General features: G+C 41.0%; 1 protein-coding gene across 2 annotated transcripts in view; it reads right to left on the bottom strand.

The window, feature by feature from the left end:
- The window catches only part of SOBP (sine oculis binding protein homolog), a 172,133-nt gene that overhangs the window by 108,813 nt on the left and 36,186 nt on the right, over positions 1-27,134 (bottom strand). For both annotated transcript variants that reach the window (XM_047761947.1, XM_047761954.1), the window contains exon 4: positions 16,875-17,026. In XM_047761947.1, the coding sequence (XP_047617903.1) occupies positions 16,875-17,026 (152 nt within the window). The remainder of the gene's footprint in view (positions 1-16,874; positions 17,027-27,134) is intronic.

Genomic DNA, 27,134 nt, shown 5'->3' with positions numbered 1-27,134 from the left:
GGCCCTAGAGTGTCGAGCATCTCCTTGTCCAGAGCTGAACTTCACAGTTATAAAGAATTCAACTTCACTGACATGTAGTAAGTGATACATGGCTGCATTAGAAATGTAAAGGAAGCAAGCCTAAAGGCTAGAATGAGGAGGGGACTTCTGTTTGTGGGGAATGGAAGTGCTAATCTCACCTCTGTGTACTTTGGTGCACTTTCATTTTCTTCTCTCATCACTTTCAAAACCAAACAATGCCCTAAAGGAGACACTACAAGGCATCTAAACTTTTCATCCGACTCTTCCTGATGTTCTGGCTGTCTTGATTTAAGCTTCAATAAATACAAATAATTTCTATGACCTCCACCCCTGACCTTGGGAGTGTGCTCTTCATAGTTAATTCTCTGGAGCTTATCTGTTTTTAATTCACTCTTTAAGTCAATATTAATACTCTGGAATTGGCGAGGCCAATATCCTTTTTTTTACTTATTAAACGATTCAGGATATAAGGAAATGAAAATTGTATTATTGGCAAAGGCTTGCTTTGGTGCCAACAGGCTATAAAATTGGGAATTGGGGATTCTTTTTTTAAAAAATCAGTATTGACTGGCTAATCAGGTTTGAAGTTTCACTGGATTTACAGCCGTGATGTTCACTGGCCTTCACATCAGATTCACAAATTCCTCATATTCCATGTACTCTCGATGGCAGCACTTTAACCGGAAGTAAGCAGTCATCAAACTAAATCACGGACCGGGGATGTGAGTCCCCCTCCTCTGTCTTCCATTCACCTGACATAGTCCAAAGCACCCCTTCCCTGGAGCATGCCTCATCAGCCTTGCAGTGCAATACAAAGGGGGGAATTATTTCCCAACCCAGAAACTCATCAACTTGAACCCTGAAGCATGACATCTGAATACCTTACTGCAAGAGCAGGAGCAGCTCGCAACTGCTGTACCCAATCATTAACAAGCTGCTTGCATTTCCAGGGCTGCCCTGGTGGATTAATATATGCACTAACTATTAAACCATCTGCCACGAAGTAGGACCCAGTCTTCCTCCATGGTGGCCAACTGCAAAGGTTACCTCTGCGTGTTAAGAGATAGGGTACACTTTCATTACATTTATCTGTACCAATTCTTTAGTTTTATTATTGGTTCTTTTGTCCTCACCAGAATACCTTTTCAGACTCTTGTGTCCCGTATTTGTATAGCCTGGAGTCTAATGAAAATATATTTAATCCTCTATGTCAACTCTTTTAAAGTTCAGCATTACCCTTTTATTAAAAATCAGGTTAAAGAAGAATGAGCTTCACATTTTCTATGAGGATGGGATGAGGCTTGATTATCAGCATATAGTCTGATGGACTTTTGTCCACTCTAAAAAATTGTCTTTAATGCAGCCAAACATTTAAAAGCTAATTTTTTAAGTCTAGGCAAGGAACACAGCTGAGCTGCCTTCACCTAATTCCCCTCTCTGGAGATGCTGAGAGACAGCCCCTATCAATGAGTATGGAGACTGAAGTTTTTTGTTCCCTTATGACAGCTCAGTGAATGGAATTGCATCTGATGTCAGGTTACCTCATTATATTTATGTTATTTGTAGAGCAGAGGTTTTAGGGGTGGAAGGAGAGAGGGGGGGATATCCCTCTGTTTTTTTCAAATGAAAGCAACTTAGAGAAAATAACAAACTTCTCCTCTTTCCTGACATCTACTTTCAAATAAGCAATCTGTATATTAAGTGACATTGCTCCTAATATAAACCCTTGGGACGGTATGCCATTAATTTAACGGTACTCTGAGGACTATCTTCCACTCCTTACCTAGGTCCTTAATCCAAGGCAAGGCTTTACTCCTTGCCTTTGGTTATTTATTTTCCTCAAGGGTCCCTTCAGAGGGAGTCAGCCAAACTCAAAGTAAATAACTTCAATTTTTGAAAATCCAAATTTACCTTTTTGCGAGGCTATATTTGGCCATTTTTATTTAGGCTTATATTGAATGTTAATTCAAGACACAAACACTGTTTTTTTTCATCAGAGGAAGCTTCTCAAATGGTGACCCTGCCAACTCTGTACTGCTACGTTATTCTTCAGAGTCTGATTTTTCTTAAAATTATGGTGATGGAAGCTCATCAATATAAAATCCAGACTTTCTGTGTATGCCCCTGCACCGCACGTGCAGAGGAACACGCGTGGAGGCCTGCATCCTTAAGCACTCAGGGGTACCCTCAAAAGAGGCTGGAGGCCCTCCTACCTCAGAGACTTCCCAGTTCCCAGGTATGCTTACAATTTTTAATAACACTAAGAGCAACACCATACTTTACTCCCTTCAAAAGCTTTGGAACTTCTGATTTATGGCACTTAACGTCTCCACTTTGCTCCAGCTGATTTTTCTTGGACGTTTAAATCGCCATTTATGTTTCATCAAATCCCCGTAAAAACTGCTCTGCATCAAAAATACAGCACAGGGACGCTACACCCAACTCTCCCCATACTACATCTTTCTCTCGCATTGCTTTCTGGTCTCCTTGGAGCACAGCCTCTGATACCCAAGGTACACAAACACACTGCGTGTTTTCCCCATCTTTGGTTGCTTTTTGAAGCGTCATCTGTTTGCCCTCTCCATTTCCCACTGGTCTTTAACATGTCTTCTGAGTTTCCTGAGACAGATTTTTCACTTTTCTAAAGGATGCCTTTTTAGTACTAATAAAACTTTCATACTTGTCTGCTTAATCACGCCAGCTTTACTGTCCCTTTTTTACTTTTTTGTTTTTGGCTCAGAGGTATATGAACCATCTGTGCCTCGAAAACAGTTTGCTTAAATAGCCTCCAGGCAGATTTTATGGTTTTTAAGTTTTTTACTTTAACCTTCAGCCTGCTGTTAGCCATTTTCATCACAGTTTTTAAAATCAGCCTCTTTTGGAAATGACTGTCACTATATGTAGTTTTCAGAAGTTACTGGAACTGGGAAGGGGGCCGCTGACTCCAGCCAAACTGTACTGTGGTTTCCATTCAGAGTCATCTGAGGCAGGTTCTGATATGGTTAAGCCTGATAAGGGTCATCTCCTCTCTATGGCATCCAGATGAGCAATGGAGACCCCTTTCACTTAGAATAGCCATGTCCACATCACTCAGTTAGGACCCAGGCATATTAAACCTGAATTATTTACCTGCCTGTTTATTTATCACTACACGTCTACGGCTATGTCATCCTGATCCTCGGCACTACATGAAATACCAGGCTGAGACAAAGAATCCAAAGAAATCGAGGAGAATTCCTCCCTTCCCACCACATCACTGTGCCATGAGAATCACCCTCTGTCATGATGCCAGCAGACTGATGTTCTGTTTCCATTTCGTCACAATTGTCTAGTCTAGGGACCTGAGTGTCAATCAGTAGTCCTTTTTCCTGGAATCATCCAAACTTCCTGTCTGCCCTGGCATTAATGTTAACACAGATCTATAGTTTCTCTCTATAACAAAACCACGTCTCCTTCCTCACTCAGAGGTATGGGGGGTGGGAGGGAAGTCTTCCCATCTTAAAGTTGCTCACCCTATTTATTTTCAACCACCCAATCACATTTGTCAGACAGTCACGACACTACTTTCCTCTCTCACATCAGTGCATTTTCACCCAAGCTTTTCTCTGTTGCCATTGTTGCTTTTCCAATACATTTGATAACTAAAAACACTTGGGTTCTTAACACTATCATGATTTTATTATTATTTATTTACAAAATGCTTCTGCTAACAGGAGTTACAAGCTGTCAGTATACTCCCTGAAATGAATTAATATTAATGTGCTAACTGTATAGCTATAAAGTGGAGTGAAGAGTCAAGGAAGGCAGAGGCCAGCAGGTAAACAACGAATCTCCAAGGGTTGGTAGAATGAATGAACGAATGAACAAATACACAAACAAATGGATAAGGGGGGTTATTGTTCTAGGGAATATTCATTTGTTAAATTGTTTTCTTGTTTGTTTTGAGGTAAAGTTCCCATTCCTTCAAAAAGAAATTAGCAAAGAAGTAGCAAATCAGGGCCAGGGTTAGAAACCAAGCTGCTGTGTCCTGGGCCCAGTAAATTCTTCCTTTCTCTTCTCCCCTACTTAACACCTCTTCATCTGTCAGATTTCAATTCAAGCGCTACTTCCTCAGGGAAGCTTCCACATCTCCTGACTCATCAAATCTCCCAAGAGAGAGGCTCGCACAGCACTGTGCCCACATCATCACTGCACCTGTCACAGTGGCAATGTCACATCTGTGTTATCATTTAAATAAATGTCTGTCCCCAGCTGAATTGGAAGACTCATGAGGGCAGTGATAAGTCATTTGTCAGGGAGTTTTGTTGTTGTTGTCATTGTTGTTTTGTCACTGTAGTTCCAATGACTAGCACAATGCCTGGCACATAGCTGCTCAACAAATATTGGTTGGATAAATTAATTCATCAATAGATTAATTAATAACTGTGAAAGCTTTGCTCTTTTGGCCACCTGAATTCGAGGTATTCAGCTTCAGACTAAATCATAATTCGTTTGAATATTCTCTTTCCTTTTTGTTTAGCAGTTTTCGGCTACAGAGAAAGCAGCTTAAAAGTGTGGGATAGGAGTTCCCATCGTGGCAGAGTGGTTAACAAATCCGACTAGGAACCATGAGGTTGCAGGTTAGATCCCTGGCCTTGCTCAGTGGGTTAAGGATCCGGTGTTGCTGTGAGTTGTGGTGTAGGTTGCAGACGAGGCTCGGATCCCTTGTTGCAGTGGCTCTGGAGTAGGCCAGTGGCCACAGCTCCAATTAGACCCTTAGCCTGGGAATCTCCATATGCCGCAGGAGCGGCCCTAGAAAAGGCAAAAAGACTAAAAAATTGTGGGCTACCAGGCTAACTCTTGATGGATAACAGCGGCCTCATCCCATTACCCATCCAATCCCAGGCATCTGCTTCCCCACATCCAATATGGTCCTTGGCCAACATTTCCCGGGCCACTTTCACGGATGAAACGATGTGCTAGGCTATCTGTTGTTCTAACGGCACCCTTGTTCCTCCTCATAAATGAGTATATCTAATAGCTAACTACAATCCCTTTGTCTTAGTTCTGTGCAATCTCATGTTCTATAGAGTCCAAAAAGAATAGAAAGAGTCAGCACTTTGGTCCTGGCACTAAAACCAACATTCTAATTATCGGGTTTGTCAAAGCAGCTGGTCCTGAGCAGAAAGGGTAGTTTATCAAAGGGCCTGATGAGGAATGTTAACCATGTTTGTAGCTTTCAATCTACCCATGGGTTTCGGACTCCTTCTTCTACATGACAAAAGTTGATGGGCATGTCATATGCACTGTGTAAAGAATTCAACCTTATGAGATCACCTCTCCTTCTCTCTGGTGGACATGTGCTAGCACCTAGCATCAGCTATCACTCTGACCCCTCCCCTCTTTAAACAGTTTCCAGATTTTCATTCTGGGTGCTGCCCTTCCCCCATGCAGCTTTCTATGAGTTTTAGAGGAAAATGAGCCCAGCATCAATGTCAGAGGGAAGGCTTGGTTGACTCACACTAATCTGAACATCCACTGCCCCAGTCAGGTCACAGTCCTCAGTTCAGGCATGAGCAGGTGACCTAAGCATAGAAAATGAGTGTGAATTTCAAGATTCTTGCTTGGAATGCTAGAACACAGGCACTCTGTCTTCTATTGGATGTGAACAAGGAAGCATATAGCCCTGATTGCTCCTAGCAGCCATCCCATGGGCTCTGGGGAGCTTGCCTTGGAATACGGCCAACACTCTATAGAGAAGAATATAAAGATGAGAAAAAATGAGACCATGATAAGACCACAGCACTGTAGGATCAACCTACCCTGAAGGAGACTCTAGCTAAGGACTCTATAGTCTCATCAAATAAAAGATGTCTTTTATTGCTTAAACCAGTTTGAGCTGGATCTTCCATTACTTGCATGAAAAAATCCTGATATACCCTAAACGTATGTAATCACCAAATTAAATCTACTCTTAGAATAAAATAAACTTTAGAATAATTTGGTCCAAAGAGAGTCTCATCAAAATTACCATCTCCTTTTCGTCACACTATCTCTAGGGGTAGAGTTTGAGAAGGACTGTGGACGCTGTATGTCTCCCAGTACAAGAGTTGGGTTCTGTTTAGAGCTTGAGCTTGCCTCCCAAGACCTTAACCTCCTCACTAGGTTGACAGCAAGCCCTGTCTATCCTATAGGAAAAAAAAAAAATTGCTGCGTCAGAACATTTAACCAACAATGTCCATCCTTGGTTCACTTCTTCCCACAGTTTGCCAAAAAAGAAAAGAAAGAGAAACCTAATTGGTTCAACACACTTCTGCTACTGGGAAATGTTTCATAACTACAAATGAATAATTCAGTGACTACGGTATTTTTAGTTTTCTATTGCCAGACACACCCAACTTTGACGGGGATGCTGTTGCCTTTCTTACTCTCCAAATCCCCTTTGCATCCAGGATCTTAAATGTATTACTTCCTTGGCAGAGATCCAGTCAACAACAAAAATCAAATCATGTCACGCAGACTACTCAACACCTTCCAATAGCCGCCATCGCACTAAGAATAAAATCCAAACTATTTCCTCTCCAGCCTACATGATCTGGCCCCAAACCACCTGGATCATTCAACTCCAGATACTCTGAACTTCTTGCTTGTTTCTCAAAAATGCCAAGCCTGTTCCTGCCTGAGGACCTCTGCCTTTCACTTGCTCCCTCTCCTCTCCGGAAACCTCTGCTACCACCTCTTCACGTGACCAACTCCATCACTTCATTTTGTCCATACATGCATATCACCTCCTCAAAGATAACTTCTGTGACCATCAGATATAAAGCTGCACCCCATCACTATCCATACCCTCACCCTGATTTTTCTTCTTAGCATTTTTCCCTACCTGAAATTGTGTTAGATATACACTGTTTTTAACTTGTGTATTATCCACCTCCCTTAGAGAATAGAAGGTAAGTCCCTTTAAGGCAGGTATTTTTCTCTTACTCAATGATGTATCCACCAAGTCTAAAACAGTGCCTAGAACATTAGAGGATCTCAATATATCTTTCCATTTTATTTTCTAAGAATGAATAAATAGCAAGGTTTTCTTCCTTAAGCTTGGCTAAAAGCAAACAAAAAAGCAGCACAGAGGCAACTGTCTCCAGCCGGACAAATCCCCTTTGCGTTTAACTATTTGCCCAGCTTTACCTCACCCACTCCTGGATCTCTGTATCTCTAAATCCTTTGACACCAACAACTTAAATTGCTCCAACTTATGAAATATACAATCCCACAAGTGATCAAAGAAAGTTTCAGGACCTTCAAAGATTCTATAACAAGGAGTTGGATGTGCAGTCACAGAACTGCTCACTGTATTACTTTTCTTTTTTTGCTTTTTAGGGCTGCACCTGCAGCATTTGGAGATTTCCAGGCTAGGGGTCAAATGAGAGCTGTAGCTGCTGACCCAGGCCACAGCCACAGCAACACACTGTATTTTAAGTAATACGAAATCATTCTATCAAAGCAGAATACAAGATAACACATCATTTATTGGATCCATATAGAAATCGCCACTTTTTCATGGGATGTTTGGCAAAGGCCTACAAAGCAGACCAGCAGTCTTCATACTTCAAAATTCCTATGACCCACTGAACCCCCAAAATATACTCGTTGGGGTAGAAACCAGCTCTCTTAATGCTAATTGCTAGCTAAGAAAATGAAACCCAGTTTAAGTTTGTGTAGCAAAAATTGGATGCAAAATCTTTAGTTTATGTCACAAATGCTACTATCTCTGTGGGAAAAAATAATCATTTCAAAGTCAAAGCAGTTGTTTTTTCACAATTGAAAATGGCTAAATAAACTTTCAAATACATTTCAACATATTTACAAAGGAATTCTTCTCCTTGCCTCCAAAGTGCTGACATAAATCAGTATAATATTTTCAAAGCCCATTTGGAAGTAAAAAACACTTATCTATTATTATATTTTCCTCTATTAGAAGATGAATTAAGCAGAAAATACATTAATATCTGAATTTTTATTAGGAGAGAGTAACCCTTAACCATAGCAAACTAATGAAGACAGTTTTACTATGGCAGGATCAATCAGGGCTCCCTTAACGCTATGCAATTTGACAATGTGAGGACTTAATCACAAATGAATTTTATTCACTGACTTACTTTTCATCATGGGGATGCCTTACAAAGACACCACATGTTAGAATAAATATGATTCTTGAGTTTAATCTTGCTGCCTTAAGAAAATGTTATTTTAAATAATATTACATAGCTTTTAAGAATAGTTCTCACAGAAGTCACACTAATACCCATATGTCACCTCTGGGCCAAATTCAGCTCAAACATTCAGAAAATATCAACATAGCTGCAGTCAGCTCCAGTGCCTGGACCCGACTAACCCTCTGTTAGCAATGAGACAACAACACAAATTCTGCAAGGTTATGATTACTGGACCCTGGCATCCATCTCTGGCCATCGATTATCTCTATCTTTGTTAAAGACTACAGGAGTTTCATTTAACTAGAGTGCTCAGTAAATTGCAGCAGAGTTCAAGCATCTTTTATGGATTCATTAAACCATTGATCGGCCTTCTAGTGCTTGTAGTAGTGCCCAGTGCTGGCCCACAGCCTGTGTTTACAGAGAATACAACAGACTGACGTTTGTAACCTCCAAAGGCAATCTGTCAGGAGACATTAGATTCCACAGTGTGCATGGCCACTCTAAGAGTGGACTGAAACCTAGGCAACTTCCCATTCGCAGTCTGAGCTGCCGGACTGGGGCAGAAATTAAGTGGCTTTCTGCAGCAGGATTTTTCTTTAGACCCTCCTAATCTGTGATAATAAGAACAAAGAGCAAAGAGCCCAAGGAACAAAGAGTTGCACATGGCTTGCCCAGTTCTCCCTTTTGCTTATGTGTACCAAAGCAATCCAGAGGTACGGAGATAGGGGAGAAATAAAAATAACCACGGGTGTGCCTATAGTTTGCATCTCCTACATATGGCCCTCTCGGGTGTACTAGGTTTTATGACCAGACATTGCAAAAGTGTATGAGAGAAATTCTGGACTCAAACTACTACCTTAAAATATCTCAAGGCAAGCCACCTGGCCTGTCTTATGCATGCACTTATTCAGACAGTTAACATTTTTAACAAAGCATTTGAATTAACAGAGCATAACTACAATCCTAAGAAAATGCACAATCATTCTCTTTTGGTTTCTCTGGCCAGTGCACTAAGCACGCTTAGATACTTCCCTCCTTCTAGTCTTTACTAGTAAGGTCTCATGACACCTGCCTTTTAAAGTCAGACATAGAGGGTAACTCTGTGCTGAATGTAGCTTATGATTGGAGAAATACATGAAAATGACCCATCAGATAATTCTTTTTTTTTTTTTTTTGTCTTTTGTTGTTGTTGTTGTTGTTGCTATTTCTTGGGCAGCTCCCTCGGCATATGGAGGTTCCCAGGCTAGGGGTTGAATCGGAGCTATAGCCACCGGCCTACGCCAGAGCCACAGCAACTCGGGATCCGAGCCGCGTCTGCAACCTACACCACAGCTCACGGCAATGCTGGATCGTTAACCCACTGAGCAAGGGCAGGGACCGAACCCGCAACCTCATGGTTCCTAGTCGGATTCGTTAACCACTGCGCCACGACAGGAACTCCTTTTTTTTTTTTTTCCCATCAGATAATTCTTAAAAGCTCATTCTTCAGATAAACCCGAACACTGTTAGCAGCAAGGTGAGAGAGTTGGCCATACAAGTGACTGGATCAATAAGGAGAATGCAGGTCCCAAAGAACTAGATCCCCTCCTGATCATTTTTTTTCCACTGGACTGCCCACTACCCAAACAGACACCCAAACTACAAACTGAAAGCATGCACATTCATCACTCTGCAGCCGCAGTCACCAGAACACAATGTAGCTGATGCAATCTGACACTGTGGCTAATGTTAAAAGGGAGCGTGCCTTTGAGATGGATTGGATAATTACCGGCAGTTCGGATGAGAAAAAACTTGATTTAAGTGTATAGCATTAGTGATCACCAGAAGGAGTGCCAGAGACTGACTGTCTGAAAATTAACATTCAAGCATCTATGTCAATAGCCCTGTGTATTGTTCTCCAGGTGATCGAATTCAGATCTATGGAAAGTACCCTCTCCTCCTTCTGCTCCTTGAAAAGAAATGTTGAATAAAGTACTGGGGCTTGAAGCTACCTGGAGTTTTAATCGTCTCTTCATATTTAATCTAAAATGCCTAATGTTATTCAGAAGTTGATACTTACTGTGGGTAACAGGTTAAAATTATTTGTTTTCCCACAACTTCCCCAATGTAGCCCATTCAAAACTAGACATGGTTGCTTTCCCTTTCTTTCAGTACAAACTTGCTTGCCCCATTCTGTTTGTCCTGGGTATCCCTCAGACCAGTGTTTCCCAAGTGGTATTCAAGTGTTCTATTAAACACAGACCACACACCTCTCCCTCAAGCTTCTCATGGATGGCTCCCTAGGCATTGGGTCTCACCTGGTCTGCAGAAGCTCTGCCCTGGACCTCTTTCTGCCTATCCTTTCTCTCTCTTTTTTCTTTTTCTTTCTTTTTTTTTTTTTTTTTTTTTTTGCTTTTTAGGCCACACCCTCAGCCTATATAAATTCCCAGGCTACGGGCAGAATCAGAGCTGCAGATGCCGGCCTACACCACAGCCATAGCAACATGGGATCCAAGTTGTGTCTGTGACCTGCAACTCAGCTCTCAGCAATGCTGGCTCCTTAACCCATTGAGTGAGGCCAGGGATCGAACCCATATCCTCATGGATATTAGCTGGGTTCCTTACTGCTGAGACACAACGGGAACTCCATTTCTGCCTTTCTTCAAGAGCCTAGGTATCACTTTAACCTGACGTGCATCTTACTTCACAGGTCAGAATTCTCCTGCTCTAACTACATTCTGAATATGTTCCCAAGGACTAACACGTTCCCTCCCTCTGCTGATGCCTTTTAAATAGGTTCTCATTTGCAGCAGCCCATCAATAATCCATCCCACCACCTTACACCAGCCAGAATGGCCATCATCCAAAAGTCTACAAACAATAAGTGCTGAAGAGGGTGTGGAGAAAAAGGAACCCTAGTACACTGTTGGTGGAACTGTAAATTGGTGCAACCACTGTGGAAAACAGTATGGAGATCCCTCAGAAAACTAAAAATAGAACTACCATTTGATCCAGCAATCCCACTCCTGGGCATCTACCCAGAGAAAACCATGACTCACAAAGACACATGTACTCCAATGTTCACTGCAGCACTATTTACAATAGCCAAGACATGGAAACAACCTAAATGTCCATCGACAGGGGAGTGGATCAAGAAGATGTGGTATATATACACCATGCAATATTACTCAGCCATCTAAATGAGTGAAATACCAGCATTTTTAGCAACATGGATGGACCTAGAAATTATCATGCTAAGTGGAGTCAGCCATAAAATGAGACACCAATATCAAATGCTGTCACTGGCATGTGGAATCTGAAAAAAGGACAGACTGAACTTCTTTGCAGAACAGATGCTGACTCACAGACATTGAAAAACTTACGGTCTCCGGAGGAGACAGTTTGGGGGGAGGGGGATGTGCTTGGGTTATGGGATGGAATTCCTATGAAACTGGACTGTGATGATCATTATACAACTACAGATGTGATAAATTCATTTGAGTAATAAAAAAATAAAACTTTAAAAAAAAACAATAAATAGATAAATAATCGATCCCATATTTCAAAATACCCGAGAACAAGAAAACAGGTGGGCTTGTTAGCCTTTCCCCAAAGCTTCCTGAGGACACCCCTGTTTGCAGTGGCCAGAAGGGAACTAACTCAGCCACTGGTCTGCAAATCAAAGCCCTGGAAGGTGGAGGCCACTCTAGGTGAGGTGGCAGGCAAGCTTGTAGCACAGTTCCAAGACACTGCAGAACCAAGGCAATCCTACCGCAGGCCATGGTGCAGGTGGACAGATTCAACAGGCTCATTGGTGCCCCATAAAAACATGGTGAATCCACAGGAAGAAATCTGGTACTCCCTAAGCATTCCTGTCAATCAAGAATATTTGCAAATAACAGGCAAAAGCAAGTCTGTGGCCTGAGCTTCAGGCAGCCAGGGAACATTAACTACAAGCAATTTCTTAATGTCCTGCCCTTCATGAATGATAGCCGTCTTGCCAATTAAATCTTGCAGGTGTTTAAAGGTAAAAAAGTAGACAGGTTAATCACTAGATTAACACGGCAATTGCTACACATTCCTTCTGCACCACTAGGTTCTACAGTGACGTGTGAAACTGAGAACCTTCCCCAGGATATATTCAAGTTTAATAAAGCAACCAATAGTCTAAATAAAATGTAACTAAATAATATGATACATGCTGTGTATCCAGGGATATAGTTTGAAAGGGAAGGAAATGCTTATTATGCAACATTCCCTTCAGTGAATATTTGTTAGTAATATCATGATTGTTAAAAGATCTTAATGACATCATCTGCAAATGCTGTTTCTGTCTATTTAAACTTTTATTTTTAATTCACCCTTCTTTGTTCTCCACATAGACTTCTTCCCATTATGATCTATTGAGGAACAGCAATGTTGTGATACCGAAGTATTTCCACCTAATCTTGTCTCAAGTTATGGAAAAACTAGAACAAGGAAGCAAAACTGTGGTGCTTTTAGGAATCTGTGTCTATTACTAAAGTATGCATGCCACTAATCCATACAGAACACTATAAATTTGGGATCTGACCAAGGAAAGAAAACAATCATTCTTTACATGCCTGCATTGGCCATTTGTCTTGAATTTTGATTTCTTGCTTGATTTGTGGACATCACTTTAGAGACCAGGGTATTTCCCATGCAGAAGGAAAAAGATCAAATACAAGATATTTGGAAATGACTACTATTTGTGGTCTTGTTTGGTACTCTTGTTTTAAGAGGAATAATGATTACAAGGCAGCACTCCCTTAGGAAAGAATATTTTTAAGTGTCTGTTATTGTTCAGAATAAAACTGGTATTAGTTGGACTAAACACTTCAGAATCTCTTACAAAACCACTACGGAGTCTCTGCAGCTTTCCAACTCCTAGGCAAATCACTAGGCTAGAAATGTCCTCAAGCTCTTCTCTACTTGTGGCCTCAAGAAGGGGCTGGGAAAAGAATGAGCTATTAGTCCCCTGAAAAGTCTGCAGCATATCAAGTAATGAGATTGACATCCCATTGTTCGGCCAATGCCCATAGTCCAGAAAAGTATTTCTCTTACCCACTGTTTCAAACACTTTTGAGTCAGCAATTGAGCCTGTTGGGGTTAAAGCTGCTACCAAATATGATTATGAATTGACATTCTGCACTTCTTAGAGCCAACATCCTGAAACATGTAAGCAAGTAGTTAGGTTCCTTAACCAAATACAGCTGTGACTCACAGTCCCCGCCTACGGAAGCATTGTAAAGAAAGCCTACATACTTACAGCTATCCAAACTACTCTTCAAATTCAATTTATTATTATTATTATTATTATTATTATTATTATTTTGTCTCTTTAGGGCCACATCCTCGGCATATGGAGGTTCCCAGGCTAGGCGTCAAATCAGAGCTATAGCCGCTGGCCTACACCAGAGCCACAGCAATACCAGATCCAAGCCATGTCTGCAACCTACACCACAGCTCACAGCAACGCCGGATCCTTAACCCACTGAGTGAGGCTATGGATCGAACCTGTGTCCTCATGGATGCTAGTCAGATTCATTTCCACTGAGCCACGATGGGAACTCCCAAAATTCAAGTTTAAATTGATTTTAAAATATAACCTACATACCATAAAGGGTTAACCAGCTTCGGTCCATCCCACTTTGCTCCATAACACCAGGGTTTGGGAACGAGGGATGTGACATACTTAACCTACTCCATCAAACAAACACAGAGACCCATGGAGAAAGAGGGTTTGAGAAGCAAATGAAATTTGAAGAGCCAATTTTCAGTGGGCCTTCATTTTGGGAGTTGGGCTATTTTTGTCCTTGTTTTTTAGCAGAAAATCAGTTCCTGCCTCTATACCCAAGCATTTGTGAAGAGGATAGCAGGGGAAACACAGGCACAGCTGTCCAATTTACATTCACAAATGCAGGTGTTGCTCAGACACAAAACAGAGGTCAGCTGAATACTGCTCCTAATTAGCTACCTTTTCTACTAGGATTTTTCTTTGTAAAGCTATGCATGCAATTTGGGTTCAACTTAGAGACCATTTTTAGATCCCAGCATGCTATCCACCAAGAAGCGGGCTGTCATTATAAAGCATAATTTACAGCACAGTTAATTTTACATATTTTTTTTAAATCTACATTATACCTAAGGCAAAATTCTGTTCTGCATACACATTATTCTCTCTGTTTTTCTATCCACTTTTCAGTATTTAAAAGTGTAGAATTTAGCCAGAAAATCATTTATGTAGGAATGGAAAGAATTCTGCCCTTTTTGTAAGATTGAGAAAGTCCACAATTTTAATAATGAGGACTGAAGACTTTGCTAAATGATACAAGAACAGAAGTAGCTATTTGCTATTGTCTTCAGTGGGGAACACCCTGGGGCTTATTACAGCAGTTCTTAGAAACCGGCAGGATGGAGACTGGTACCTAACACAATCCATTAGGAAACCCAAGCTCTAAATGAAATGACCACAAAATCCTATCAGTTAACAGAAATGCAGCAGCTGTACATGTTTATTGTAATACAATAGGATATTGTTGCAGAGATAACACTCTTAAAATTAAAAAAAAAAAAGAATCCAGCAAGCCATGTGACCAGTTTATTTCTCTATTTGAAAACGGAGACTGTCTAGCGTGGCAGAGCTTTGGAATACATAAATAAGCATGAGGATTGCAGAGAAGACAGGTATTGTATGTACACTAATGGGCTGCTGGGATCAGCTCTCAAAGTCTCTGGCTAAACTTCAAGCCTCTGCAACTCCCAGATTTTGCAGGATGTTCAAAGAACTACCCCAATAACTCCCTGCAGGAAGTGAAAGGTAATGGTCTTTCTCCCCTGCTGATTTTACTTACTGTAAGTATTCCAAATGCTAATTCCTATCTTGGTGCCTAGTTAACCCATTTTTCAAAACTGTATGCTATAGAAGTTGAAATTCCATTGGACCTTTATAAACATGTATACATTATATTTATGGTATGTATTATACATATATATATATATATATTACTCTGGACTGTTTTTCCAAATTGCATCAGGTGATTTTCATCAGAGGCTTACCAAAGTTAGATCACTTTCCAAAGTGTAACGTATCACTGAGATTGTGACAAATTCACCTTGCTTGATTTTATTCACTACAGGCCATCCAGCAAGATTCAGCCCCATAACCCTTCAGAAGCACAGAGAGACAAAAAAAATCCCGTTCTATAGCCATCTTCTGGGATGGAATGCAAAGTATTTTGCTGTGGTAAGTAAGGCTTTGAAGATGAAAGCCCTGGGTCCACTCTTGTCATTGTTACCCCAGTGCTCAGCATTCAAAACGGGAGCCCCAGGGTCTCAGAGATCATTTTAATCCCCCTATATTAAAACAAAACGTGTCTCCCATGCCTTGCTCTAACCACCTTCCTGTACAGCCTCGCTGGCCCCTCCCAAGGGAAAGTGAACTTGACTGTTGACTGTCGCAAAAGGATTCCAAACAATTTCCTTACTCGCCTCCCCGTTCCAGTGAATATTATGAGCCTAATTCTTAGAGACTGCTACTAAAATTCCACCCCACTGAATTCTGCAGCCTAATTCTTTCAGCATTATGTTTTTTGGCAGCATGATGTGACCCAAATTTGCAGGAGATAATTTGCTGCAACAGTACTTCTTGCAAAGCAGTGAGCCCCAAATTAGCATTTCAAGATTGCAAATATCACACTTTAAAAAAAAAGTAATTGTTTGCTTCAAAGACGGGCAGGTTTTGATCTTGTATTATTGAAATGGAAATGCTAAGCAAAATGTGGACGTCTTCGTGAATTAAGGAAGATTTACAGATCAATGGAAAAGAATCAAGAACTAGCAATTTACTTCAGTAATTGGTGGCAAAATGCAATAGTGGTTCTTTAAAGATTAAGAAATTAGCTGTGTGTGTATGTATGTGTTGATTGTAAAAAGCATAATGCATTCCATTTCCCATCAATGGTGGCTAAGGCTATTCTAAAAGGATATTTTCAGGTCTGAGATATCTTAAAACAAAAAAATGAACAAACAAAAGAAACCATAACTATGGCTGTTCCTGTGTTCACCCACCATGCTTCTCAGGACCACTTGGCTGTGTGAGCCAAGTTGGTCCGTGTATTCATTAGTTCATCTTTTCTCAATATCAACTTTTAAAGTAAGATGTCAAGAAAGACTTGACATTTTTCGTAATTAGAATTTGTGGATCAGATTTTGGAAAGAGCCAGAGCAATATTCCCATTAAGAATAAGTATGAAGCGGAGTGCTCTACAGCTTTCTGTCCAAGCTGCCGTGGCTGGTTTCTCCGCCTTGATCAGAAATCTCTACCACTTCTCTGTCACCGAGCCTAGTCTAAAATCTACCACTGAAGAGACACTGTCACTCAGGATACCAGCTGCAACCACCAGGTCCTCGTCAGATTCATTCACCCTCTCAGAATTCAAACACCAAGACAAGAGAAACTGAAGGGCAGGTTACACATTAGAAGGGGGTTCCTTATCCCGGAAGGTTAAGTATGACAGAGAAAAAGAACAGACAAAACAGAAAGAATATATAAGTGCAGGGTGCGCAGTGATTTCAGCTAGAAGCTAGGAGGCGCATGCGCACGGGGTCTGTGTGAGGCCTGCGAGGGGCCGCCTCTCTCTACCGTGCTCTTACCTTATTTCTCTTGAAGTAGGCTCGTCGGCAGGCGGCAAAGCACTTCTCGCTGCAGAAGCTTTTCACCTCACTTCCCATACTCAGGGAATAGCGCTTGATTCCCACTTTCTGGCACCAGGCACACATTATTTGTACATTTGACACATCATCTTCTATAATAAAAGTATAAGAAAAATGTTCATATCAGAAGCAAACATCCCTTCAAACTTAGACACACCCTGAATCTCACTGAGCTACTTGAGGTCTGATCTTAATTTCCGTACCTCGGCACTTTCTGACCTAGTAAAATAGCCAGCTCTTGGTGGGAAGACTCTGCCTTTTGTTGTTGTTGGCTCCTGAGCTTCCAAAAGACATCTTTTACTTAAAAACCAGACCGGGAGCAGACCCATGAGGGTTCCAAGAGCTTCCTAGCCTGGTAGAAATGCTTATTCTGCCTTCTTCAACCAGACTCAGTACCAGTGAAGCCTGTAAAGTGAGCCATTTCTTCAAAGGTACTGCCAACAGCCTATAAGATCCACACTGGGTGGGTCAGGCAGTGCTAACCTGCAAAGGTGATGCCCCAACGTGAACCTGGGCAGTCAGGACCCAGGCTCAATCTTGACGTGTTCCCTAGGTCACATGATAGGGGGTGTTGTTTACTCTTGCAATCTAGTGATTCCCAAGTGATATGTTTAGTCACGAAAAGGAAGGGTAAGACTGGCCAGGATCTGCCAACATAAAGGCATTATCCTGGCCTGCTCAACGATCTACTATATATACCCTTCCTACAAGGGTATCCTCTGGGAGGTGCAGGCCTGATTTAAATTCTCCTCCAGGCAATATGGTTCATAGTCCCTGGGGGGAAGAATGGTAATGGGGTGTTACCCATGAGACCTGAGGTCACACAGCTGCCTAGATCTCTCTCAGCCAGAGTTGTGGTCCTTGTAGCTCCTGTAGCACCTCCACCCATGTCATGGGAATGCTCAGAATAATGTTGGGGGGAATATGCAAATATTTTCAGTATTTAAACTACTGTATTTTTGTTCCTTTGTAAGAAAAGAAAACAAATTTAACTGTCATAACAAGCCCGAGGTATCACAAATATTACGGCATAAAACAAAGAAAGGCTTTTAGAGTGAATCCGTTAATAAAAGAAATTGAGTAAATCACAGTGCAGGTGGTAAGACACTGTAACAAAAATGTGATGGTGATATTCAAATAACTGAAAGTCTGGGAAACATTGGCCTCTTTATGGGGAACAATAGAAGACTATAAGTAGAAGCCCAAGAAATATTTCCTTGCTGCCTCCTAGGGGCTTTCACTGTGTCTTATGCTTTCTCTGTCCTCCCAATTGACTGTGTGTGTGCATGACTGATTGCTACTCTTAGACACATCTCTCCCTCCTTTATGGATTTTTTTTTTTTTTTAATCCAGACTCATGCTCCAGACATGAATGGTAATCATAAAATCCCCAACAAACTCTGGTATAGTGTTGTCTAATTTCTGAATAAAATCCCCCAAAGACTAATTGCTAAGCTAGGCCTAGCCTATGAGTTGTTGACATATTCATGGTTCATAGAGTCTGTCATGCAATCATTCCATTTCCAGGGAAAAGATTTGGTTTGAGGCAGTGCGGCCATCAGTCTGCAAAATTAGAAGCAAACTAATTTCCAGTGCTACGGCTTTTTTTCTTCCCCTGAGTGTCATCACTCAGAACTATGTGTAGCATTTTATTTACCTTAATGGAATAAATATTGTCATTTTAAAGACCATTTTTATCTCACAAATTACCTGTGCTGATTTATTGTTAATTATCAAATGAGACAGTGTAAAAAATGACCCTTGATGTTAAGCAAACATTTTTGATAACATAACTTTCTTTAAATGGAGTCATAACATGAATCCCAATGTCATACAATGACTGCATTTAATAATTTGTTCTATTTTTAAAAAGATTTATTTATATTTTATATGATTTCTAATATGGCATGTCTACATACAGACATTTTACATGATCTGAAAAATTAACAAGACTCTATAATTTACCTTAGAGTATGGAAGCATTTTAAAAATTGGACTAGAAAGTATAGTTAAACAATAATCACCTATCATTACTAAACTAACTAGCACTAATAGTTTTTATCTTCCCAATTGATATGCTGCTTTTAAAATCTTAAATTCCTGAAAAAGAAGATGAGACAGCAGAACTCTCACAAATGATCCGTTGGCAATAAGCTTGATTCTGGTGAAATCTGTAAGGAAAAAAAAAATTTATGGGGGAAATTATTTGGCCTCAGACTTCAATGAGGAGACCCCACTACCCCAGGATCCACTTTAGGACACGCATAAGGTTTCTCCTTTCAGTTTCTTCCTTTACATAGTCTGCTTTGGGAGAAAAAAGTAAGAGTTTTAGTCCTAGATCTTTAACTGTCATGGACTAAAACTGAGATAACAAAGGGTAGAGAACAAAGCTATGAGAAGGCCAGGCAGTTGGCCTGCTCTCTGGTCTGGCCTGAAGGAATGATGTTTGCGGCAAAGAGGCCGCTCGAAGGTCTTTCTCAGGCTTTACTCCACCATCACCACGCAGACCCACTTGGCTTTTTTTTAAGGAGAGGCCATGCTATTTTCTTACGATAGAGCTAACAACAAAACAAACAATAGAATTTTAAAGCAGATTATTTTTATCAGTCATTTGTACCGCAAAGTAACAACATGGAAAGATGTGACAACAGAAACTGTGCACTTTTCTTTTGTATCTGGCAGTTGGAAAACTCTTAGAATGCTGGTTAGCATCTATCTTGATAAATAATTCAGTATTCCCATTGTTTTTCATAAAATTGTTTCATAAAGGCAAACCCTTTGGAAAACATCCATCTGATATCTCCTTTTCTGTCACCAAACTGTTATCAATAGCTAATGCGCCAAAGAAGAGACTGATAAAGGAATTCTTTCAAAAGTTCAAGAAAACATTTTTGGATATTTCAGGTAGTCTTATAAGACTTAAATGTCATATTAATAATATGATATTTACAAAACTAAGAAAAAACTGAGATTAAAATTAATTTTGTCAGCTAAAACCTAGCTCAAAATTCTGCCAGCAGACATGAGATACTGCCCCATTTTAAATGGTATGACAGCCTCTAAAAAAGTGAGTTTTTCTTGAGTGCTTAAAGCCATAGAGATTGGTTCATTTCTTTTCTTTTTTTTCCTTTCTTTTTTTTTAGGGCCACAGCCACAGCACATGGAAGGTCTCAGGCTAGAGGTCAAATTGGAGGCCAGGGATAGAACCTGCTTCCTCATGGATACTAGTAGGATGAGTTTCCGCTGCACCACAAGGGGAAGGAACCCCAGAATTGGTTCATTTCAACAACCACATCTTTTTTTAAAATCTGAAACCCAGGAATTGTGTGCATGCTTTACATTAGCAAAACAGAAAGCCCAGCCCTTTAGCTTTTTAAATCCGACCTGCTTTAAAATTTTTTCCTTTAAACTATAAAAACCTGATTTCTTACCTTATATTTAGGCTAAAGGTCTGTGCCATTAGAGATGAGATTAGCTCAAAGAAAATTCACATAACAGATTTTTCCTTACAGCCATATTTGCCTGTGTATTTTTCATAATGAACAATGCAACAACAAATGCAAAATGCTTACAGCCATTAAATCACATCCCCAAAGTGAATAGTTTATATAACATGATAAATTTTTCATATGATAATATCATATAAATATGCATCAGTCAAAATATGCATGTTTCAATTAATCATGAAAAGTTTATACCACCTCTTTAGGATTTAATTAAGCAAAATGTTTAGGGCATTTTCTTTCCAATCTAATGTTCAAAGAGCTATAGGACATTATTCCACTTTATATCCCAGAAGGAGAAATTTAGATTAATTACTCTGAGATAAAATCAAAATTGTATTTATCACTGTGCAGAGAAGTATGAAGCCAAGCCTTGCTGAAGCTGCTTAAGAAATTGCTTTATCTGATGACTTAAAAATAAGGCTGGCCGTTGGTCAATGCCATTCTAGAGGCATTTAAATTGGCAACGAACAAGCATACTAGCTTACCTGACCAGAGCCCAAAGAAAATCTGGAAGGCCTTAATGGACCCCCAAGGGATTAAACTGTAGATTTAGCACCCCTTTGTAACTTTCATGGGAATCCAAGACTGAAGGGAAAAAGCTAAAACTATCTGCTGGTGATGTTTCTTCCCTCCAACAGTTCCTAGAATGCACATGTCCAGATAGTCATTTCAAGACTTGAATTATATTTGAGACAAGTGATCTCAAATCTGAAGTGATCCCTGTGTGTTCTCCATGCCATGAAATGAAAGCACAGGTAACACTCTACCAATCTTTTTGTTGGAGAAGCTATACTCCAGAACAGAATAAAGAGATGGCCTGGAAGGCAGGCAAGCTCTGCTTTCTTTGAAGCCCTTCTTGGAATAATTGAATGCCCAAAACTAAGGCAGTCTAATTTAAAAGTCTCTGCAGAGTCCTGCAGAACCTTCCGTACAATTAATTCCCTGGGTAACAGAAGTAAACATAAAGGAGACCCAGAGAAAATCTTGACCACTGAGCCAAAAGGAAAATAATTATTGCTAGCCATTGTTTAGTACTTAATAGGTGCCAGGCACAGTGCAAAGTTCTTTAAACCGAACATTTAATCTACATCACAACCACCATCCCTAGTCAGGTACTAACATTACCCCCAATGTGCACATGGGGAAAGTGACAGGTTTAGAGGTTAAGTAATTTGCTCCAAACCCCAGAGCCAGAACATACAAAGCCAAGATGAAGACCAGGGGATCTGGCTCCAGAGCCCAAGCCCTTGACCACAACACCTTAGAGGCCACAGCCTTTCTAAATGTGCGAGATTATACATCATCCACACGGACTTCCCTCTACAAAAAGAACTCAAAGCTGTCACGGATTCTGCTACATACACAGCACTGCTCCAAGACATGCTAATAGACAAAGAAAATAAAATCAAAAAGGTCAAAATGTCTTTGCGCACATAGCTGAGGTGTTAATCAAGATTTGTTGATTGATTCTTTTAAAGACAAGTTAAAGGCCCACAGTGCAAGCCTTTACTTCTTTATGTGAGACTTGGATTTGCTGCAAACATTCTGTCTGAACTTTCACCAGCAAGTGCCACATAAACATGAAATGATGAGACAGAACCAATAATACCTGGACCTCAGGAAGCTGTCATTCTATTCACAGGCAAGCAATATTCTTCCCAGCATTCTCTTTTATAAGGAGGAGGATCACAGCAGGACATGGATAAGACTGACTTTCTATGTGGGTGAAGTGGGGAACCATGTCCATGTGTAACTTCAAAGATGCCAATAAGAATATCCTAATTTCTTTCTTTCTTTCTTTTTTTTTTTTTTTTTGGCTTTTGTCTTTTTAGGGCTGCGTCTGTGGCATGTGGAGGTTCCCAGGCTAGGGGTCTAATCAGAGCTGTTGCTGCCGGTCTACACCAGAGTCACAGCAACACCAGGTCCGAGCTGTGTCTGCAACCTACACCACAGCTCATGGCAATGCTGGATCCTTAACACTGAGCAAAGGCAGGGATCAAACCCACAACCTCATGGTCCCTAGTCGGATTTGTTTCTGCTGTGCCACAACAGGAACTCCACAATATCCTAGTATCAAAAATTATCCTCAACTATTCACTGAAATTTAATTCTACTATTAGACAGTAATTTCCTGGGCTAAATATTTCTCATATTCCATTAAAACACATATTCCCTGAAAGCAAGAAGGCTCAATACATATTTGTCTATAATGATCCATGATTGAAAATGAGTGATTTTTGGAGTTCCCTCTGTAGTGCAGTGGGTTAAGAACCCGACTTCAGGGAGTTCCTGTCATGGCTCAGCAGAAATGAATCTGACTAGCATCCATGAGGACACAGGTTCAATCCCTGGCCTTGCTCTGTGGGTTAAGGATCCAGCATTGCCATGAGCTGTGGTACAGGTCACAGACATGCTTGCATCCCAAGTTGCTGTGGCTGTGGTGTAGATAAGCAGCTGCAGCTCCAATTCCACCCCTAGCCTGGGAACCTCCATATGCCATGGGTGCAGCCATAAAAAAAGAGAAAAAGAGAGAAAGAATCCAACTTCAGCGGCTCAGATTGCTGTGGAGGCAAGGGTTCAATTCTCGCCCCAAGGCAGTGGGTTGAAGGATCTAGCACTGCTGCAGCTTCAGCATACGTGACAGCTGTGGCTAGAATAAATCCCTGGCCCAGGAACTTCCATGTGCCATGGGTACAACCATTTAAAAAAAAAATTTTTTTTAAGTGTTACTTTCGAACAAGTTTTCACAAAGAGTAGGGGAGGACTGAGGACAGGGCTCCAATGAGAAAAGAGGAGGACAGAGATGGGAGATGTGAGGGCACAAGACGCTTCTGGTCACTACCTTGCTAATGTCTAGCCTTGGGCATTCAGGCAGAGCAAAATGAGGCTTGCCAAGGCAGGCCTGGATAGAAAAAAATACTGTCGCCCATATCGTAGCACAATGCCAACTCTTTTCAGAAAGACTTTGAGAAGTGAATTTAAAGCACAGTAGAAGTTGAAGGAGGTGGGAAGAAGGGCATATAGCTGGAGATCTCCAAAAAAGAAAAACAAGAGACAGATCCACTACAGTTCAAGGGGGTGACTTTCTTTAAGCAAATGAGGTAACAGGTATATATTGTTCTTCGAACCTAAGTTACTATTATTTGAAAGACTGTAGTGGGGTGTGGAGGGATGGAGACAGAGGACACTGGTGAAAGTACTAATTCTGCCCCTTCGAGTTGTGTGATGTGGGCAAGCCACTCAAGGGATAGTAATGCCCACCTCACTCTCTAGCTGAGGGGAGGGTCAAATGAGAGAACGCAGGCACATTCTCCACGTTAATGAGGCTGCCTTAGAATTACTGGCCATTAGAGCCGTAAGAAAAGGGCAGAGGTGAGCTCTATGCAGTCTGGAAAGACCTGATGAGCATCTCCTCAAACACATCCCCCCAAAGGATGACATCCGTAGAACCACGATCTTTGAATACAAAGAACAACACAGTAACCGGTTAAATTTCACTAACTCAGACTATTTAAGAATAAAGCCATTAGCTTTAATAAAAGCTTCACTTACAGTTATTCTTTTTAAAAATTACTTAACTTGAATTAATAGTTGACAAGATGTTGCCAAATATATCACTGTACTGCCAGATATTCTGTAATTAATAGATGGGAATTCTTTGTAATTATTACATCAACTATCCACACATGGGTGAATCTTTCTAAGCACCTGAGAAGCTTGCTCTTTAAAAAAGCATCATAGGAGTTCCCGTCGTGGCGCAGTGGTTAACGAATCCGACTAGGAACCATGAGGTTGCGGGTTCGATCCCTGCCCTTGCTCGGGGGGTTGACGATCCGTCCTTGCCGTGAGCTGTGGTGTAGGTTGCAGATGCAACTCAGATCCTGCATTGCTGTGGCTCTGGCATAGGCTGGCAGCTACAGCTCCGATTAGACCCCTAGCCTGGGAAACTCCATATGTCGCAGGAGCGGCCCAAGAAATGGCAAAAAGACAAAAAAAATAAATAAATAAAAAGCATCATAGTAGCAAGCAACTGAAAATGTCTGCCACCTTGGTAACTGAACAATCAAAAATTGCCAGAGAATAGAGTCTGAATTAATAAAACTTTGTTGTACTTATTTCTCATTAAAAGAAGAGATGCAATTAAATGACAGCGGTTCCATACAATTATGATTCTTTATAGTACCTAAAATCTTCCTATTTTTCTTTTGGAAACAGAATTATTTGGAGTGATTACAAGAATTTCATTAGTCCACACCCCTCTGGACAGAGTAGTATTTAACCCCTAAATAAACTCAAAATTGCTGTACATACCTAAAATTTGGTTCCACTGTGTAAAAGGAATGAGAACATATTACACAAAATAACACAAAAAATGATAGAATTTAAAATTAATTTTCAATTTTCCTTTATTCTCCTTTCTTTTCTTTCTTTCTTTTTTTTTTTTTTTTTAGAGCCACACCTGCAGGCTAGGGGTCGAATCAGAACTGTAGGTGCTGGTCTACACCATAGTCAAGGCAATGAAGGATCCAGGCCACATCTGTGACCCATGCTGCAACCTGAGGCAATACTGGATCCTTAACCCACTGAGCAAGGCCAGGGATTGAACCCTCATCCTCATGGATACTAGTCAGATTCTTAACTCATTGAGTCATGACAGGAACTCCCAATTTTCAATTTTCTAATGAAACCTTACTAGCCAACGTAAAAGAATTTATATATATGTATGATACATATACATGGGGTGGGTATATACTTATGTGTGTATAAAACACACACACACACACACACACACACACACTTGTAAAAGATTTGACTCCAGAATGAATTAAACATTCACACACAGGTGCAGGTCCCTGTGCTAGGTCATGGATCAAGAACGCTGAGTTGAATGGGACATGGCCCTGCTCCCAATAGAACAAATACAAAAGTGTGACTCATTATGTGACAGGGAGAATGTGGTAAGAGAGGGGTTCAGAAACTTGTTACAGCCCAGAGAGCACAGCTTTTGAGTTGAGTCTTGAAGGATCTGGAGGAGGGAAAGTTCAAGAGAAGGAGGGGAAGGATGAGGACCAGCAGGAGCCAGGGAGTGGCAGACACACTCAAGGATGGAGGGCAGCCCTGCAGTCACTCTGCTGACTACAACTGTGTGGAAAGAAAGGCAGGAAATGAGACGGGGCCAGTGGGACCTGCACAAGTGGTCCCTTGAACATTATCTTGCTCTGGGGTGGCAGGGGTTCCTCTTCATTCCCACAGGTAATGACCTCCCAAATGTTTCTCATAGGTCATGACCGGATCAGAGATGTGCTGAGAAATGTTACTGCAGCAGGGGGATCTGAATTCAGAAGGACTGGACTCTTGTTCCACATCTTAGAAGTAAGCAACATGAGAGCAGCCTCCATGTCTCAGGTACCTTTGTGTGTTCAGTGCCTAGCACACAGCAGTGCTTAAACTATGCTGAATGAATGAATTAAAGGATGGAAGGGTGGATGGATGGATGGGTGCAGAGGAAAGGAGAGGAAGTTCCAAACCTACAGGGTAACAGTAGAAATGAAAAGGAAAGGACGGATTTAAGAGTGAGACTTAAATAATTACCAAAATGTAGGAAGGTAAGTCACCCAAATTTCAGAGACTTCATCTCCGTGTATCTAGTCAAAGCCTACCAGGGAAAAGCTCAATGAGTTCTTTGTGAAAATTCAAACAAAGTGAATCTGCTTTACTTCCCATATCCCTTCCTCACTTATTTTCCCAACATTTGAACAAAGAAGATAATAAGAAGAGACATCCCATAAACTCACAAAATAGTTCTCTTTTTTTTTTTTTTTGGTCTTTTTGCTATTTCTTTGGGCCGCTTCTGTGGCATATGGAGGTTCCCAGGCTAGGGGTCAAATCGGAGCTGTAGCCACCGGCCTACGCCAGAGCCACAGCAACTCGGGATCCGAGCCGCGTCTCCAACCTACACCACAGCTCACGGCAACACCGGATCGTTAACCCACTGAGCAAGGGCAGGGACCGAACCCACAACCTCATGGTTCTTAGTCGGATTCGTTAACCACTGCGCCACGACGGGAACTCCAATAGTTCTCTCTTGAATACCATGCTGAACTTGGATTCTTTAACAAAACAAGACTAAACACATGCGCCGGCAGCTCTTTGACATTAAGCGAATAATTTCACTGATTAGCTAGTGAAGGGATTTCTTATAAGTCTCTTTAAGACCTCACCTCCACTTCTCAGCACTCGGTGTAGAGTCTGTCTTTCCTATGTACTTGCCCTATAAAGTGCAAATAAGAAAGGAAGAAGACAGAACTTAAGAGCAAGGAAAGCCCAGAATCCTCAATGCAACATTTCCCAAAACACACCCCACAGAACACTATACCATGCAATACTTAAGGTATTATTTTTTTAAAAGAATTCCATGGTCAAATATGTGTGGAAAACACTGGGCTAAACAAAACTAAACAATAAGCTCTTTTACTGTAAGACTCTTTGGTTCCACCAATGTGTAATTAGGAATCTTCAAGAGGGAGACAGAATGTGCTGTATTTCACAAACTTGACCGTGGACAGGTATTTTCACAGAGAATCCACACAACTGGACTTCTAAGGAGGTCTCCCTGAGACATTTTGCCCTATGCCCCATATTAGCGCTGAAGGATGAGCACATCCATGTCGGGTCATTCATTATCAGGAAGGTT

Source organism: Phacochoerus africanus, chromosome 2, assembly GCF_016906955.1.
Source record: "Phacochoerus africanus isolate WHEZ1 chromosome 2, ROS_Pafr_v1, whole genome shotgun sequence".
Classification (NCBI taxonomy): domain Eukaryota; kingdom Metazoa; phylum Chordata; class Mammalia; order Artiodactyla; family Suidae; genus Phacochoerus; species Phacochoerus africanus.
The sequence above is the reverse complement of the archived record's forward strand: the minus strand, read 5'-3'. Positions and strand labels throughout refer to the sequence as shown.